This window comes from Apodemus sylvaticus, chromosome 6, assembly GCF_947179515.1.
Source record: "Apodemus sylvaticus chromosome 6, mApoSyl1.1, whole genome shotgun sequence".
NCBI lineage: Eukaryota > Metazoa > Chordata > Mammalia > Rodentia > Muridae > Apodemus > Apodemus sylvaticus.
This window is the reverse complement of record NC_067477.1, coordinates 22,646,881-22,662,788: the sequence shown is the minus strand read 5'-3', so window position 1 is coordinate 22,662,788 and position 15,908 is coordinate 22,646,881. Positions and strand designations below refer to the sequence as shown.

At 45.0% G+C, this 15,908-nt stretch overlaps 2 protein-coding genes across 5 annotated transcripts in view; one reads left to right on the top strand and one right to left on the bottom strand.

Annotated features, from left to right (window-relative positions):
• Nucleotides 1-6,540, bottom strand: part of Efcab11 (EF-hand calcium binding domain 11) — a 162,745-nt gene extending 156,205 nt beyond the window's left edge. For 2 of the 3 annotated variants that reach the window (XR_007978316.1, XM_052185261.1), the window contains exons 1-3: nucleotides 6,360-6,538; nucleotides 5,787-5,882; nucleotides 1,074-1,119 (exon numbers count right to left, since the gene is read on the bottom strand). Coding sequence is in view for 2 of the 3 variants with exons in the window: in XM_052185261.1 (XP_052041221.1) it covers nucleotides 1,074-1,119; nucleotides 5,787-5,882; nucleotides 6,360-6,434 (217 nt within the window). In the remaining variant the exon portion in view is untranslated. Of the gene's footprint in view, nucleotides 1-1,073; nucleotides 1,120-5,786; nucleotides 5,883-6,359 lie in introns of all 3 variants that reach the window. The other variant, XM_052185262.1, reaches the window with a different exon arrangement.
• Nucleotides 6,541-7,543: 1,003 nt separating this feature from the next.
• The window catches only part of Tdp1 (tyrosyl-DNA phosphodiesterase 1), a 74,394-nt gene continuing 66,029 nt past the window's right edge, over nucleotides 7,544-15,908 (top strand). Inside the window, exons 1-2 of one of the 2 annotated variants that reach the window (XM_052185258.1) lie at nucleotides 7,544-7,617; nucleotides 14,569-15,137. In XM_052185258.1, the coding sequence (XP_052041218.1) occupies nucleotides 14,576-15,137 (562 nt within the window). In that variant the 5' untranslated portion in view covers nucleotides 7,544-7,617; nucleotides 14,569-14,575. The remainder of the gene's footprint in view (nucleotides 7,618-14,568; nucleotides 15,138-15,908) is intronic. The other variant, XM_052185257.1, reaches the window with a different exon arrangement.

Genomic DNA, 15,908 nt, shown 5'->3' with positions numbered 1-15,908 from the left:
AGCTAGAATTACCATGTGGCTATGCTAACCATTCCTGGGTCCTTCCAGAGAGCCTTGTACGCCCCTGTTCACTGCTGTGCTGTTAACAATACTTCAGAAATGGAACCAGCATAGATGACCATCAAAACATGAAAGCATCAAGAAAATTTTAAACAGTGGAATTTTATTCAGCCCTGAAGACAAATGAAGTCATGGCATTTGCAGGAAATTAACAGAACTACATGTTAAGTGAAATATGCCAAACTCAGAATAACACTCTCAAATATGAAACTCAGATTTTAATTCATGTATTGATTATGAAACTGGAAGGGGACATGAGAGGAAATGAAGAGATCTTGAGTGTACAAAAGTGGGTTTTGTGTGTCAACTTGACACAGGCTGGAGTTATCACAGAGAAAGAAGCTTCAGTTGAGGAAGTGCCTCCATGAGATCCAGCTGTGGGGGATTTTCTCAATTAGTGATCAAGCAGGGAGGGAGGGACCCTTGTGGGTGGTGCCATCCTTGGGCTGGTAGTCCTGGATTCTATAAGAGAGCAGGCTGAGCAAGCCAGGAGAAACAAGACAGTAAGGAACATCCCTCCATGGCCTCTGCATCAGCTCCTGCTTCCTGACCTGCTTGAGTTCCAGTCCTGACTTCCTTTAGTGACGAACTGCAACGTGGAAGCGTAAGATGAATAAACCCTTTCCTCCCCAACTTACTTCTTGGTCATGATGCTTTGTGTAGGAATAGAAACCCTGACTAAGACAGTGAGGAAGAGAGGAAGAAAGACCAGAAAGTAAAGAACTCATGTGACAAGAAAGCAGGGTGGGATGACATGAGGTGAAGAAGGGAACCAGCAAGCAGTGGGGGAGGGGAAGGAATCATGACGAATAAGGACAAGCACGTATGAAAATACTATAACGAAACCCATTACTTTGTATACTAGCAAATTTTCTTTTCCATTCAAAACTTTCTTTAAAAGTTTTAATGAAACTTTTTTCTACATGTTTCTACATGTTCTACATGTTTTAATCACATTGTTCTTAATTTTAGCTTTTTGACCGTCTACTAAAAAATATTAACTTTTGTATTACCAGAAGTGTTGGGATTTACTGAAGACATCACAGCATCCGCTTCTATCTAGAAAAGAGGAAAGATTAAGAGAACATGAAGTTTTATCAGATGTTTCAAAGTACAAGTTCTGAATTCCTGGGCTAAGGGAAGACACGTGTTTTATGTGAAGCCAACTTTATTAAACAAAGTAGACAATAACTTCACTTAACATGATGATGGTCATTTTTCTTGTTCTTTAACATAGAGAACAAATACAGATCTGCCATAATGGTCCCTAAATTTTCATTCCACTGGCCAATAGCTCAAATACATGAAATCACTTTGGCCATCTTATATAGATTATAATCTAAAATCTTTCTGCTTTATTAAAAAACAAGTAGTTGTTGCAATAGCTTTATTTTTCAACTTTCCTGATGCTAAAGGTAACTCAGGCCAGGTGTGGAGGGTTCAATTCCAGCACTTGTGAGGCTGGGGCAGGAAGAGAGACACTGAAGCCAGCATGACCTACACAGCTAGAGCCTATTCATAAAAGAAGATAATAGAATAAAACAGTAACACATGATCAGTGCAGAAACATGATGTATAGAACTTGTTAAATTTAGTAGATACCACTGTTAACAGTTTGGTCTCTTCTAGAGTATTACCTGTTTTTACCTAAACAACATAAAACATTGTAGTGAGAACACACCACTTTAAAGCTCCGAGACCAGCTTTCAGTAAATATCAGCTCAGAAGCATTTCCCTCCCGTTGGTGATAGGGGCTTTATTTGTAAGCTTCAAGGAAGCCAAGCCTTCATAGTAATTGACTTTTTTTTCCTGCTGCCAGTCTTGAATCTTCCATGATCTTGAGTCCCCGCACCTCCCTGGCTTCCCTCAGTCCCTTCCCCAAGGATCCTAGCCCATCTTTGTCATGAATTCCCCGCCCATCTTTAAATGCAGACTTCCCCAGAGCTATTTCCCTGGACAGGTGCTGTTCACAGCCTGCAGAAGCCTCCTATGGAATGGCACTTAGACTTCCAGTTGAGCTCCCCCTCCCCCTTTTTTAAAGGTATATTCTTTACTTGTATTTCAAATGTTGTCCACCCACTCCTGGTTCCCCCTCCCCCCAAAATCCCATAAGCCATCTTCCCTAATCAACCCACCCCCGATTCCCTGTCCTGGTATTCCTCTACACTAAGGCATCAGTCTTCCAGGACCAAGGGCCTCTCCTCCTTTTGGTGTCTAACAAGACCATCCTCTGCTGCCGATGTGTCTGGGGCCATGGGTAACTCCATGTGTACTCTTTGGTTGATGATTTTGTCCCTGGGAGCTCTGGGAGTACTGGGTGACTCATATTGTTGTTCCTCCTATAGAGCTGCAAACCCCTTCAGCTCCATGGTCCTTTCTCTAGCTCCTCCCTTGGGGACCCTGTGCTCAGTTTGATGGTGGGCTGAGAGTGTCCCCCTTTGTATTTGTCATGCACTAGGAGAGCCTCCCAGGTGATAGCTATATCGGGTCTGGTCAGTCAGCACTTGTGGGCACCCACAATAGCGCCTGGGTTTTGTAACTGCATATAGGATGCATCCCTGGGTGGGGTAGTCTCTGGATGGTCTTGCCCTCAGACTTTTGAGCTACCCCTTATAAACTAAAGCCTAAATCTACTTCCAGCCTCACCCCCACCTCTCTACCCAAATGAGGTTGCTGTATTTAAGAGGTAGAACCTCAGAACTCCATATAGTATCTAATACTCAAATGTACAGGGAACACCAGTTACCACCTCAAACTCAATTTGCCTCCCCCCTCCCCCCGCCCCATCTCCATTGAAGCCTCTGAACCCACTTCCATCTAGATTCTTTCCACTCGTTGATTGACAGCACATCCAGGAAAACACCAGGGCGGAGCTTGTCTTAGCACCACAAAGGGCTCCTAGATGATCCATAGACTGTTAACAGAACTTCTTTAGTGTAAGTGACACCTAAGACAGCTGCCCACTCATCTTGCTCCCCTCCTCCCTGTTTGTTAAATACCTTTTCTTTCTTGCTGTCTATCAGTTTGCTATGTGCTATACAGAAATGAAATTGCTTCAAAGCAGAGACTATATTTGTTCACTTTTACATCTACAGCAGCTGGCTGATACTCCTTTTATTAAACAGATTACTAAGCGAATTTCATTGTGCAAACATCAATGTATAAGTCAGTTATATATGAAATGATATTGTAGTGTTGTGGTTGCTCAAAGTAACATTCATATTTAATTCTTCAAAACATGTCCTATAAATGGAATTTTTTAGATGTTTCATTTAATTTGATGACTTCCAATCAGTATTTTACATATTCAAAAATTGTATTAAAAACTGAAACTCTAGCACTGACCCTAGTCTAAAATTTAAATTATGAGAAGGTATACATTGAACATTTCCTCCCTGATAAAAATTCCTCTCTGGTAAATGCCTGGCAAGTGTATAGGTCATTTACTCTGGTTGTGTTTGACTGTCTAGTGACCTATAACCAGTTAAATATGTCATTAGCCTAAAAAAGAAAGAGTGAGGACCAGTAAGATGTCTCAGCAGGTAAAAGCACTTTCTATTATGCCTGGTAACCTGAGTTACCCCTGAGACTCACATAGTCAAAGGAAAGGAAAGACTCCCATAAGTAGTCCTTTGACAGCCACAAACTCCCCCATCTATGCCCATACACATAAATATCCTAAGTTCTTAAAAGGATTTAACAAAAAACCCTGTAAACCCTCAACCCAATATGCAAAGTAAAAGCTGTCAAATTTCACCAAGTGTGCATACATTACCACGCCACGGTCCCTGTCATTCAATTCTTTACATGGACTAAAGTTAAAATAAGTAGTCTCGAGGGGGATGAAAAGCAAAATGAGGTAAGCTATCTTTCCAGGTGAGCCCAGGTTAAATATGATGCTTTAAGACATTCAGCCTTCACAAGGCACCTGCCTTGGAGCTCCAGGAGAAATGACTGCAGGTTAGCAGAGCAGCCGCAATTTCAGAGCCAGTCCAGGCTAGCACTCTGATCTCTCAGGAGCTAAAAATCTCCAACCACTCTGAATCCACCACAGGCTGTCTGCAAACCCTATGGGGGGACAGAATATATTTATGGTAGAGTTGTGGTGCATTCAAGCACACTGAAGGGCACAGAAATGGGATATCACAGAGTCCCTGGCTACCCCAACTCGTGAGGAGCAGGATAGCCCTAATTGTCAGTTCTGGGGAAAGGAGTTTGGGGCCACTCTAGGCATACTTGAGTGCTCCTTTTGCTTGATAGTTGTGGTTTATTCTTTTGTATTTGGACAGTGTCTTGACTCTGATTAGTTCCAGTTCAGTAGCTTAACAAGAATGGATCCGTCTCCAGGCTGCTTATAACAGGCGAGCAGAATAGCATACAGACAGGGGTAAATAGGAAACTATCATACTAAAATAGAAGGTTCATTGGGGTTCAGCTGTGGTCTAATTACAGAGGAGGTGTGCAGCCTCTTCTGGAAACTAACAGCCACATCGTTTCAAATACACCCTCCACAGGCTCAGGGAACATGTGGAAGAAGCAGCGTTAGAAAGAGTGAGAATCTGAGGAAGTGTGGGTAGCAATACGCAGTGCTGGCTTCTGGGTACAACGTGGTTTCTGCACCAACCATTGAATTCACAATAGCTGTGATTACCTGTACAAGACATAAGGTGCCCACCTTCTGTAAACCTAAGGAAACTCACTGGGCCACAATCTGCCTGCCTGCCTGTCTGTCTGTCTGTCTGTCTATCTATCTATCTATCTATCTATCATCTACCTACGTACCTCTGTCAATAAAGAAAAGAAAGATAATAAAATTCAAATGTGTACATCCAGAGACTTAGCAATTATAATTCTAGGAATTTTGGTATTTTTGTTTGTTTGTCATTGTTCTAAAATGTTATCTTGTCATGTAGTCCAAATTGACATTGAATTCCTGATCTATCGAATGCTCCCAAGTATGGCAATTACATATCCATGTTATTCACATAGGCACACATATGGACGTGTGTGCATGTATTCCACAAAGACAAGATTGATGGATGAATGTAGATGTGAAGTGACGCTCACTGAAACAATGCCTACAGGTTAATTCAAACAACAACAAAGGGTAAACCAGCTTAAGAGAACTGTACAGCTAGATTTTAAGGTAGTAATGTGTGCTTTGGGTTTGTTGCTAAGTGGAAAATGTATGTCAAGATAAAGCAGTATGGAAGTTCAGTAGAAGATTATGCCTATACCTGTATGTAGAACAATACAGAAGAAACTGGTTAACCCCTGGTAAGTAAGTGGGACCCCAGTCTAGTGGAAAGAGAAGGGATCTTGTGGACTGTATGAAAATATTACTTTTACCAATTAAACAAAAGCCTCCTAGAAATTTTACTATACTAGCTAGTGGGTGGATTCCTCCTCTTACAACACCGCCTTTCCCCTCTATGATCCCATACTTCTTATAAATTTTAGGATATGTTTATGGAAATGTTTTGTTGGCTCTACTGGTGTAGATACTTGCGCCTCTTTGGGCCTTTAAAGGGGGAGGGGTTTGCACGGAATTCAGTGTTAGAGACATTTTAGGCTTATAAATCAGAGATTTGCTCTACAGATATCAGAAAGTACTCCTGGCCAATTTTCTTAGGATTCATTTCTACAGCATTATCTGCCCCATTCAAAGAAGGGAGAAGAGGAAGGAAGAGAGAAGCAGAAGAGAGGAAGAGAGAAAGCGTTCTAACCTTGGAGGGTTTGTACCCAAACAGCATTACAATCGCAACCTTAAAGTCCTCTCGGCTTAGGTAGCCTTTGTTGTCTTCATCGCATGCTTTAAATACCTAAGGAATATTAAATATCTACAGTTAGTAAGCCAGAAACCAGAAACATAAGCATCTTAAACTCAACCTGCTCATGGGGCTTTGAAAATGCGGTTTCCAGTGCTCTAGTTTTAATTCTCAAGCAATATAATCGCTGAGTTAAAGATTTCTGTCTGTCCCCTGTCCCCAAAGTTTAAGGAAACTGACAAAGTTTAAGGGGCTGACAAATCCATTCCTCTAAACCACTGGAATAAACTGTATGCGAAAGCTCAGTCCTCGGATTAGGAAGGTGCTGCTAGGCGACGGGAGGTAGAGGTGATATCCGTGGACAGTGTGGTGGGCGGGCATCAGAGTCCTGCAGCCATGCTGAGGTTTTACAGTTTTAACAGTTCTTTTCAGGGCTGACTAGAACCCCGTCGAGAGAGATCCAAGAGGGGTGACAGAAGTGGCCCTGGTCAGGCTCAAGTCCGACCTCACGGGTCAGGCTCCCACACCTACTTCCACCCATTTCCTGCGGTCTGAGGGGCTGGCTTCGCCTGCTCGCGGCCTCGCGCCTGCCTCTGACAGGAACATCCCCACTGACACCGAGACGGGCCAGGCAGCTCTTCCGCCCCAGCAAGAACACAGAACCGGCACCGCGGCCACGCCCACCACCGCTGGGGACTCGACTTCGCCGCGCAACTCCAACGTCTCCTCCCATTGGTCAGCCTCCGAGCCACTGGCGTTGATTTTGTACTGTCATTGGTTAAAGGCGCTGTTTAACAACGGGGAGGGGCCTCAAAGGCCCGCCTCCGGATCTTGGTCCCGCCCCTTCTCGGTTTTCTTGACTCCTTGAGAGCTGTGAGGGAGAGCTGGTACTTTTGTACTTTCTTAACAAGTTTTGATTGCTTTCAGGCTCTCTACCAAACTTACAATAAACTCTTTGATTATTCCGACCCGTGTCTTTGCAAGATTTTCCACACACACGAAGAATGTGGGAAAAAAGCACACAAAAATTGAATGAACTCCAAGATTCATTTTTAAGTCAGCAAGCCTTTGGATGGCCCTCTCAGAGTAGCTACTGTTTATTTTCGCCCTCTTGATAACCCTGACACGTAACACTGTGTCTAGGACATTTAAACGAAATGACCCGTTTTAAATGTTTACACACTTAACCCTCCCACCCCCCAGAAAGCGATGCCTAATGTGAGGCTGACTTAAGGACAAGACATCTTTATAGAAAATGGGGAAAATGGGGTAGAGCTTCGTTTTCCAGACCGGCTTGTAATCGCAGCCCTCTACCCTCCCTTCTGGCAAATCAGTGAAATTGACAAGAACATGCCCGTTTCGAAGGAGAACCTTCAAAGGAGGTTCTGAATCTTATGGGAACTCATTTAGCATTTTATCTAGCCGTCGATTTTTATCTGCCCTTTTCTTCAGCTCATCTATCTCCCAAAGCACGCCGCTGTCTTAGCCCCAAGAGCATCCCCAGAATGGAGGTGCTGTTTGCAAATTAACTATGAGAGACGCTAACCACAGCTTTCTGTTTCTCTCTTCTTGGGAAGTCAAGAGGAAACAAGCAGAGAGTGAGGCGTCACTCATTTCTTTTCGGGTTCTGTTATTCTCGGGCAAAGAAGGCGGTCTTTAGGACCCAGCGGGGACTTCCGGAAGGGGAAGCGGCAGGCTGGCAGGGCGGCGGCGCGTGCGAGTTTAAACTGCGCGCATGCGCGGGCGCGCCGCGGGGCGGGGTCTCGGCGGTGGCGGACTGACGGGTCAGGTAGGTGTCTGCGGCTGCGGGCGCCGGCTCGGGGCGGTCTCTGGCAGCGGCGGTAACTCTGCGCCCGCCCTCCTGATGGCGGCGCGCTGGCCGCTGTGAGCTGATGTGGTAGGGGGAGGCCAGCAGGGCTCAGTGTGGATCTCGAGGAGAGCGGCGAGGCCGAGGTCCTTGGGCAGCATCCCCTCCGCTCTGAGCCCCGGACCCTGCGGTCCTAACCCTTGGGACGCGCCGCAGGGCCACAGACCTTGGCTTCCTCCAGGGACGCCTCCGAGAAATAGGGCTGTGTTGAAGATGAAATGAGTCTGTACTCTTGGAATGAAGTCTGGGCAGAACTGAGCGCCCGGGGAAAGTTGTCAGTTTTACGATGTGCTTGCTGTACCCCCAAATTACTGCTCCTTGACCATCTTCAGCACCCCACAGCCCAGCTCCTGCCGAAGCGTCCTTATCGCCACGTGTGCACAAAGTTGTATTGGATATGATCATTTTAAAAGATTAGACGGACCAAGGCACTCTTACTAAAACACGCACTGGGAGTTCCATTGTTTTTAGAATAAAATTCGGCATTTAACTTGCCTTTCTGCCCCCACCCCCTCTTTCTGGACCACTCCTATGTTACAGTTAGAACCTAACTACTGTCTCCTGACCGACAGCAAGTTGGATTCCTTCTGTCTGGAATGTTGCTCACCTGTCTTTTAGCCCGCTGATTCCTTTTCCTCCCAGGTCTCACGTGCTATGCCACAAATGATTCCAAAGAAAGGTTGTCCCTGTAAAATGTAATGAACGTCTGTAGTCATCTTTGACTTTTAGGGTTTTATGTGTTAATTTTTGCCTTTCACCCCGAAACTAAACTTGTCTGAGATAGAAGCTGTATATTGTTAACTCTTTATTCTTAGTTGTCAATTCTGCTTACTTCTGGGCTCAGAGGAAAGACCACCTTGGAGGAATCTGGTGTCTAGGTTTTAAATGTCTGAGTAGTGTTTGTATAGAAGAAATACAGGATCTGCCTAGCCAGCCAGGGACTGGAAGCAAAGTTCTAAATAAAGTGCTTTTTTTTTTTTTTTTGCATCAACTGTGTGTGTGTGTACATGTGTGTGTACATGTGTGTGTACACATACACAGGAAGTTTCGGAGTGTCTTCCTCCTTTGCGCTCTCTCTCTCTCTCTCTCTCTCTCTCTCTCTCTGCCCTGTTCTAGTGAGTCAGGATCTCACAGAACCTGAAGATGATGGCAGTTTTCTTTCAGGGTGGCCGGCTATTGAACTCTTGGGACCTCTTGACTCTGTCACAGTGTTGGAGTTACAGGCATATGAATTATGCTGGGCTTTGGAAGGCATGGCAAACCCTCTTATCCTCTGGTCAAAGCACTAGCCCTTCAGGGGCATTTTTAAAGCCCTTAATGAAATTTCCGATGACATTCTGAGTGGCTGTCTGGTGAAAGGATTCCCTAAGATTTCGTTTCCCATCTTGGTGCAATGTCCAACACTGCCAAATCCCACTGCCTCGCTTGCCTGCTTAGTTTTATTTCTTCTCTGTACACATATGCTGTTATTTTCTTAATGTTTATTTGAATCCACTCCTATGTAAATACTTTTACAAAGTAGACTTTATTTTACTGTTGTAGCTGTAATGGGGCCATTAGCTGCATTCTGCAGACAGGAAATCAAGTGTGGTAGGTGCTTGTGGGAGAGTCCGAGCCACTGTAGTTCAGAAGCAAAATGGAAAGCATTTTTTACACTACAGCTCTCTCCTTGATTTAAGTAGAGACTGAATTGGAATGGGGGGGGGGTGCCATCATATGTGGCCAGTCAGTGGCAGGCCATAGTTCCCTCTACTGTGGGAATCACTGTGTGTTGGATTCTGGGCTGCGACTTCAGTGGGTAGAGGGGGTACACCTGTGTTCTCGTTCTTTTGATGTGCCATATTGCTACTGTGACTTTGCAGTTCTGCTATGTGAGGCACTGCCTGGTGAGATAGAAAATAAACTGTGGAAAGAAAGTCATGGGGAGTCTGCAAGGCTGGGCCTTGGTTCCAAAAGCTCCTGTTGGAGGGAGCAGTCAAAGCTGGTGCTGATGGGACCCGTGCCTCCAAATCAGAAGCCCTTTCCTACTTGATCTTGATAATTACATCACAACAGCTCTTCCTCAACAGCTGGAGGGCCTTGTTTTCATAATGAGGTTGGTAACCTGGTGGACAGAATGACAAGGTACAATTTCTTTAGCTGATTCCTTCTGTGGTGAGCAGCTCTCTCTTGCAGTTTTGAATGTCTGCAATCTCCAGTCTTAAAGCATGTGGACCAAACTGGGGGCTTTGTTTTCTGAGAAATGTCTTTTTCAAAACTTCGTTTCTGTGTATTTTACTCATTCTACATTATTGCTAGGGATGCCCTCCCCCTCAATGCGGTTCTATAAAATGTAGATAACACTAAAAATTGGAGAAACTATCTGAAGAGTTTAGAGATACCAGAGAGTTTGCTCAGGCCTCTCAAGGTTCCAGGATTCCGATGTACTGATACATTCTCTGGGGCAGAGACCATGGGCATCTCTTTGGAGTCTGCAAACTGTACTCCTGGCAGCAGCCATCATCTGAGGGGTGAAGGCCAGCATGGGTTCTGGGCAAGGGTGACCCAAAGTGTGTGAAGGATTTCGTATGCTGGGAAGTAGGAAACCTGATTTGGTGGTGCACACTGGTAACCTCAGCAATGCAGAGGCTGGAGCAGGAGGAGTGGGTGTGCCCAGCCAATCCGGACCACAGAGAGGATTCTATCTTGGAAAACAAAAAACAGGAATCTAGAAACAGCTTCTTTCTCGGACCAGAATCAGGACTATTTCTCACCCCAAATTCTGAGACCTACTCTTTGGTTTAGGATGGAGAATTAATGTTGAAAGTCCCAGTATATATTTTATTTTATTTTATTTTATTTTATTTTATTTTATTTTATTTTATTTAGCAGTGCTGGGGATGGAGTCCCCAGCTCATCCTGAGTACTTTTAAGGTTTTGGTTGTTTCTGAAGGGGGCTTAAAAAGAGAGAAAGGGGGAGTTTAGGGAGTGTGGCACGGCAGTGTGGGGGAAGGGGGTGCCCAGGTGGGCCCATGTCCAAGTGCTTCTTCCCCCTGCGAGACCACACGCACACAGACATGGTATAGTTTGTTCAGGGCAGAGGATGGGAGTTAATGGTATAGTGGAGGTAGAAAAAGGCAGAGAGAGAGTAGAGAATAGAGAGTAGATATGGAGGCTGGCCATGACCACGTGGAGAGAGGGGAGAGGGGAGGAGAGCACAAGAGGGGCAGAGAGATGAGAGTGCCAAGAGGTGAGAGCTATGAGAGAGAGAGAGAGAAAGAGAGACAGAGACAGAGACAGAGGAGGGGTAAGTAGCTCCTTTTATAGTGGGCCAGGTCTATGGGGCAGGGCATACCTGGCTGTTGCCAGGTATGTGTGGGGTGGAGCTTAGAATGCTAAGTTTGTTTATTTGTTCGTTTGTTTTTTAGTTGTTTTTTGTTGTTGTTGTTTTTTTAATTTTCTGGGTGTGTATATGTGTTTATGCTCTGTGGGTATACATGTGTAAATACAGGCCAGAAGACATCCTGAAGTGTCATTACTCAGTCTGCCCTTTTTTGTTTGTTTTTTAATTGTAATAAAAAGTAGCATACAAAGTGTTATTTACAAACAAAGTGTGTGTTTTAGTAAATACACACACACACACACACACACACATTCCTGTCTCCTCTGTTTTCAGGTGGCATATTTCTTTTTGCCCTTTCCCCGTGTTAACTCACCACACCCTGTCTTCACCTTCTTTCTGTCTTTTTTAGGTTTTATGTACCCATTTATACACAGACATACAAGGAAAAGAAGACCTACATTTAATATGAGAGACAACATATGGTTTTTGACTTTTCTGAGTTTGAGTCACCTCATTTAATATTAGCTAGCTATTCACTTCCTGAAATTTTCCCAATTTCATTTTTCTTTGCTGCCTAGTAAAATTCCATTGTGCCCACCCTCACGATCCGTTCTCTTACTGACGGGTATCTATTCTGGGTCCATTCCTTGCTATGGTCAATACAGTGGCAGATAAATAAGCTTTATGTTTGTGGTTTGTGGTTTGTTTGTTTGTTTGTTTTGGCTGGTTGGTTTCACTGGCTTGGAACTCACCAACTTTAAGGATCCACCCATCCCTGGCAGTCTCCAGTCTCTGTCCTCATAAGATTGAGAAGAGTGGCTAGAGAGATGGCTCAGCAGTTAAGAGTAGGCACTGCTCCACAGAGACGTGAATTAGATTCCCAGCATCCAAGTCCAGATAGCATAAAACTGCCAATGATTCTAACTCTATGGCATCCAAGGCCCTCTTTTGGCTTTCTGGGGTACCTACATCCATTGTAGACACAGGCATTCACATAATTTTCAAAAATTTTATTGACTTAGTTTTGAAGCAATTTTGCTAGCTTATACTAGCCTCAAATTTACTGTATTATCCAAACTAAAACAAACTCAAGATCAAAGATAGGGGTGAGCCACTATACCCTCAGCCTGAGATCTCTTAATTGAAGATTCCATTAGTAAGTTCTTTACTATGTTCTTTATGTGGTTTTTTTAAATCATAAGATTAAGTCGTCCCTTCAGAGCAAATTGGGTCTGCTTAAATAGGTCTATCCACCAACCTCTAGAGTCTAGAATAGTGAGTATGCATTAAGATAAAAAGTTAAAACAAATAAAAAATAACTTACATCTGCACTCCTTTAAGGTCATGTGTATGAAACTCCCCTGACCACAGATCGCTTGTCACAGTTTGGTAAGCTGGTTTTTTAACCCCTGAAGATTTAGGAAAATACCTAAGCTAAGTTCCCATAGCCTCTAGGAGTGAGCTGGACACCACAGAAAGTAGCATAAAACTTCAGGAAGCAGATGCAAGGGTTCAAACTCCATGAGGTGCCTGGGGTCATCCTTTGGTGGAGGAGCAGGTGACCCCTCTACAGCTCCCACACTTGGTGCATGCTGTGCAGGCCAGTTGAAGTGTAACAGTGAGCTGGGAAGGATGTGAGGGTGGTTATGTCTCGTGCTCTCTGTGTAAGAACTCCTTGGAATGTGTAATTTATGGAAGAGGCCTCGTGTGAACCAACTGGAATTAACTGAAGAAATCGACTTAAGGGAGAAATTGTGAAAAGTGATCAATACCTTAAAAACATTTTTTAAAGCTTAAAATGTGCGTGTATATTTACTTGAAAACTTGGTGTTAGATCAAGCTATCCTACTTGTGGGAGTTTGGGATTTTTTTTCAATTGGTGAGGGTTGCAAGGTCTGTGGCGTACTGCTTTTATCTTGGTTTACCTAACTCATACTACATTGTTTTCAGCTGTGAAGCAAGCCTTGAAGACCCATAGGAGCACATACTTCTGAATATGTATTTCAGCTTTCCTCGGAGCTTTGTATTAACCTGTCAGTGCAGCACGTTAGGAGCTGCAGGAAAACCTATTCAGCCCTTTCCTCGTTAGCTGAGTGCATTCTGTAGTTAATGCCAAAAGTACATATATCCTATATTTTCCTCCTCTGAGGGGGAGACTGTAAATCAGACCTACTATTGTGATTTGGAAACTGAAAGTGTGTGGCTTCAGTACAAGTCCTTGCCTGCAGGTTTCAGTAGCCTGAGTTCTGGCGTGGGCAGTAGGAAAATGATGTAAAGTTGGTTAGCTCCTCACAGCAGTGCTGACAGGCTGTGCACACACAGCATTGGTCATTCGGTGTGCCTCTCTGGCTTGGTTAAGCTAATGTAAATGCCTGGCTTTGGGAATGTCAGACTTATTCATTACTTAAGTCTTGTGGGTGCCTGTACATGAGGGAAGATAAATTTATAGATTCTACTTTTACTTTAAAAACTTGAAATGTGGGCCAACAAGATGGCGCAGCAAGTTAAATGCTTGCTGGTAAGCTTGACACCTGCATTCAATCTCTGGGACCCACATGGGAGAGGAAGAGAGCCAACTCCCGGAAGTTGTTCCCTCACTGCCATTTGTACCCTTCCCCCCAACAAATATATATTTCTGTTTGAGCCAGTAAATTGGTTTAATGGGTAAAGGGGCTTGCCACCAAGCCCGATGATCTGAGGTCAGTTCCTGGGCTCTGGGAGAAGGAGAGACCAGACTCCTGTGAGTTGTCCTTTGACCTCCACACTGTGCCACACATACATGACTCCCCCAACATATAGATGTCCATACACACAAAAACAAGTGTAATCATTTGTTTTAATTAATGGCAAGCTTGCTTAGCAAGCACAGGGCCCTAAGTTCAATCCCCAAAAAACTAAAATGAAATGAAAAGGAACATGGTCTGAATTATTCTTAAGTTCCTTAAGGTGGCCTTAACCTTAACTCCCTTCTGAGGGCTTCTAAGACTAGGGTCTAGGCTGAAAGGCAGCAGGAAGGAGAGGGTGGCTAGGATGCTTCGTAAGAGGTCGTGGTCTTGAGTAAGTGGCCCAGCCTCTGGTGACAGAAGTGCTGCGTGTATTGCAGTCTTCCGTCTGACCGGGAATTTGAGAGTCATAAAGTTATGTTCCAGTTGCCTACTGAATGGAAAATAATCTTTCCATCGTTCTTCTTTTTTTTAATATATATATTTTTTCTTTATTTACATTTCAAATATTATTCCCTCTCCCACCCCTCCCAAACCCCCATCCCGTCCCCCTGCTTCTATGAGGGTACTCACCCACCCACCCTCTTGCCTCCCCACCCTCACATTCCCCTACACTGGAGCATCGAGCCTTCACAGGACCAAGGGCCTCTCCTCCCATTGATGCCCAACAAGGCCATCCTCCGCTACTTATGTGGGTGGGGCCATGGGTCCCTCCATGTGTCCTCCTTGGTTGGTAATTTAGTCCCTGGGAGCTCTGGGGATTCCAGTTGGTTGATATTGTTGTTCTTCCTATGGGATTGCAAACCCGTGTCCATCATTCCGTTTCAGAAGCATAATGTCCCAGGAAAGCAACTACGGGAAGTGGACAATATCCAGTAGTGATGAAAGCGAGGATGACAAGCCCAAACCTGACAAGCTGTCACCGTCCTCTGGCCCCCAGGCTGGGCAGGGAGTGTCTACAGAGCTCAAGTACACCTGCTCAGAGGCCCGAAAGGCTGCGCACAAGAGACAGATCTCACCTGTGAAATTCAGCAACACAGACTCAGCGTTACCCCACAAAAAACAGAAGAGTGATTCCCCGGAAGGTCTCGGCTGGTGTCTCTCCAGCAGCGATGATGAACAGCAGCCAGATGTGACACAGCAGGAACAGCCTAAGAGAGTGCCGCCTCAAGAGAAAAAGCTCTTCTCCTCACCCAGTGTGACAACTGCCCAGAAGGTTGTGGCTAGAAGCCCTCCTGCTGACCCTAGGCCCCAAAGGGCAGATGATGAGTACGAGACCTCAGGGGAAGGCCAGGACATCTGGGACATGCTGGATAAGGGGAACCCCTTCCAGTTTTATCTCACTAGAGTCTCAGGGATTAAGGCAAAATACAACTCTAAAGCCCTCCACATCAAGGGTAAGAACAGGGATTTTAAAGCAAGGGGCACAGCTTAGAAAAGCCCATCTTAACAACCAGGATGAGGGGGTGGTAGGTTTGCCCTGTGTGTGCAGACACGCAGGTAGGTGGCATTCCAAGAGTCCTCAAGGCCCTGTGGCTGAGCCCCTAGGCATGCGTGGCACTGTGCTTAGAATTGCTTAGTGTTTCGAGTAAAGATTAAACTTGGCCGGTAGACACTGTTAAGTAAGCGTCATAGTGGTTCAGTATGGTGCCTGGGCCAGCAGCTTCAGAATCACCCAGTTCTCAGCCAGTCATAGATTGATCCAATCAAACTCTTGGGGGTCAAGGCTGTCACCTATGCTCTCCCTAAGCCTCCGGGGAGTAGCAGTGCCTAGTGATGTTTGAGAACCTCTGCTTGAGAGCCTGGTTTTGGTTCCTAGGACAAAGAAGCAAAACTGAGTGCTATTGTATGCAGGTGGAGGCTTCAGGTATGAGGCAGAGGGTGGTCTCAAGTGCTTCTCTGCATCCCGTGGAGGAACAGTGGCGCGTGTGGACTCAGGGCACAGATCCCTTCCTTTGCCAATTGTTGGCTCTATGGTTAACACGGTATGGGGTGAGGATTGAGAACGAAGCAGGGGTGTGAGGTGAGCAGTGTGTGCATCATAGGCAGAGAGACACAGTTAGCATCGTGTGCAGAGAGACTCAGGGCATTCTCTCTTCACTGCAAGCTTCCTACGCAGATAGGTGCAGTTTGCATTCTCTCAGCAACGTGCTTTATGGCCCATATTC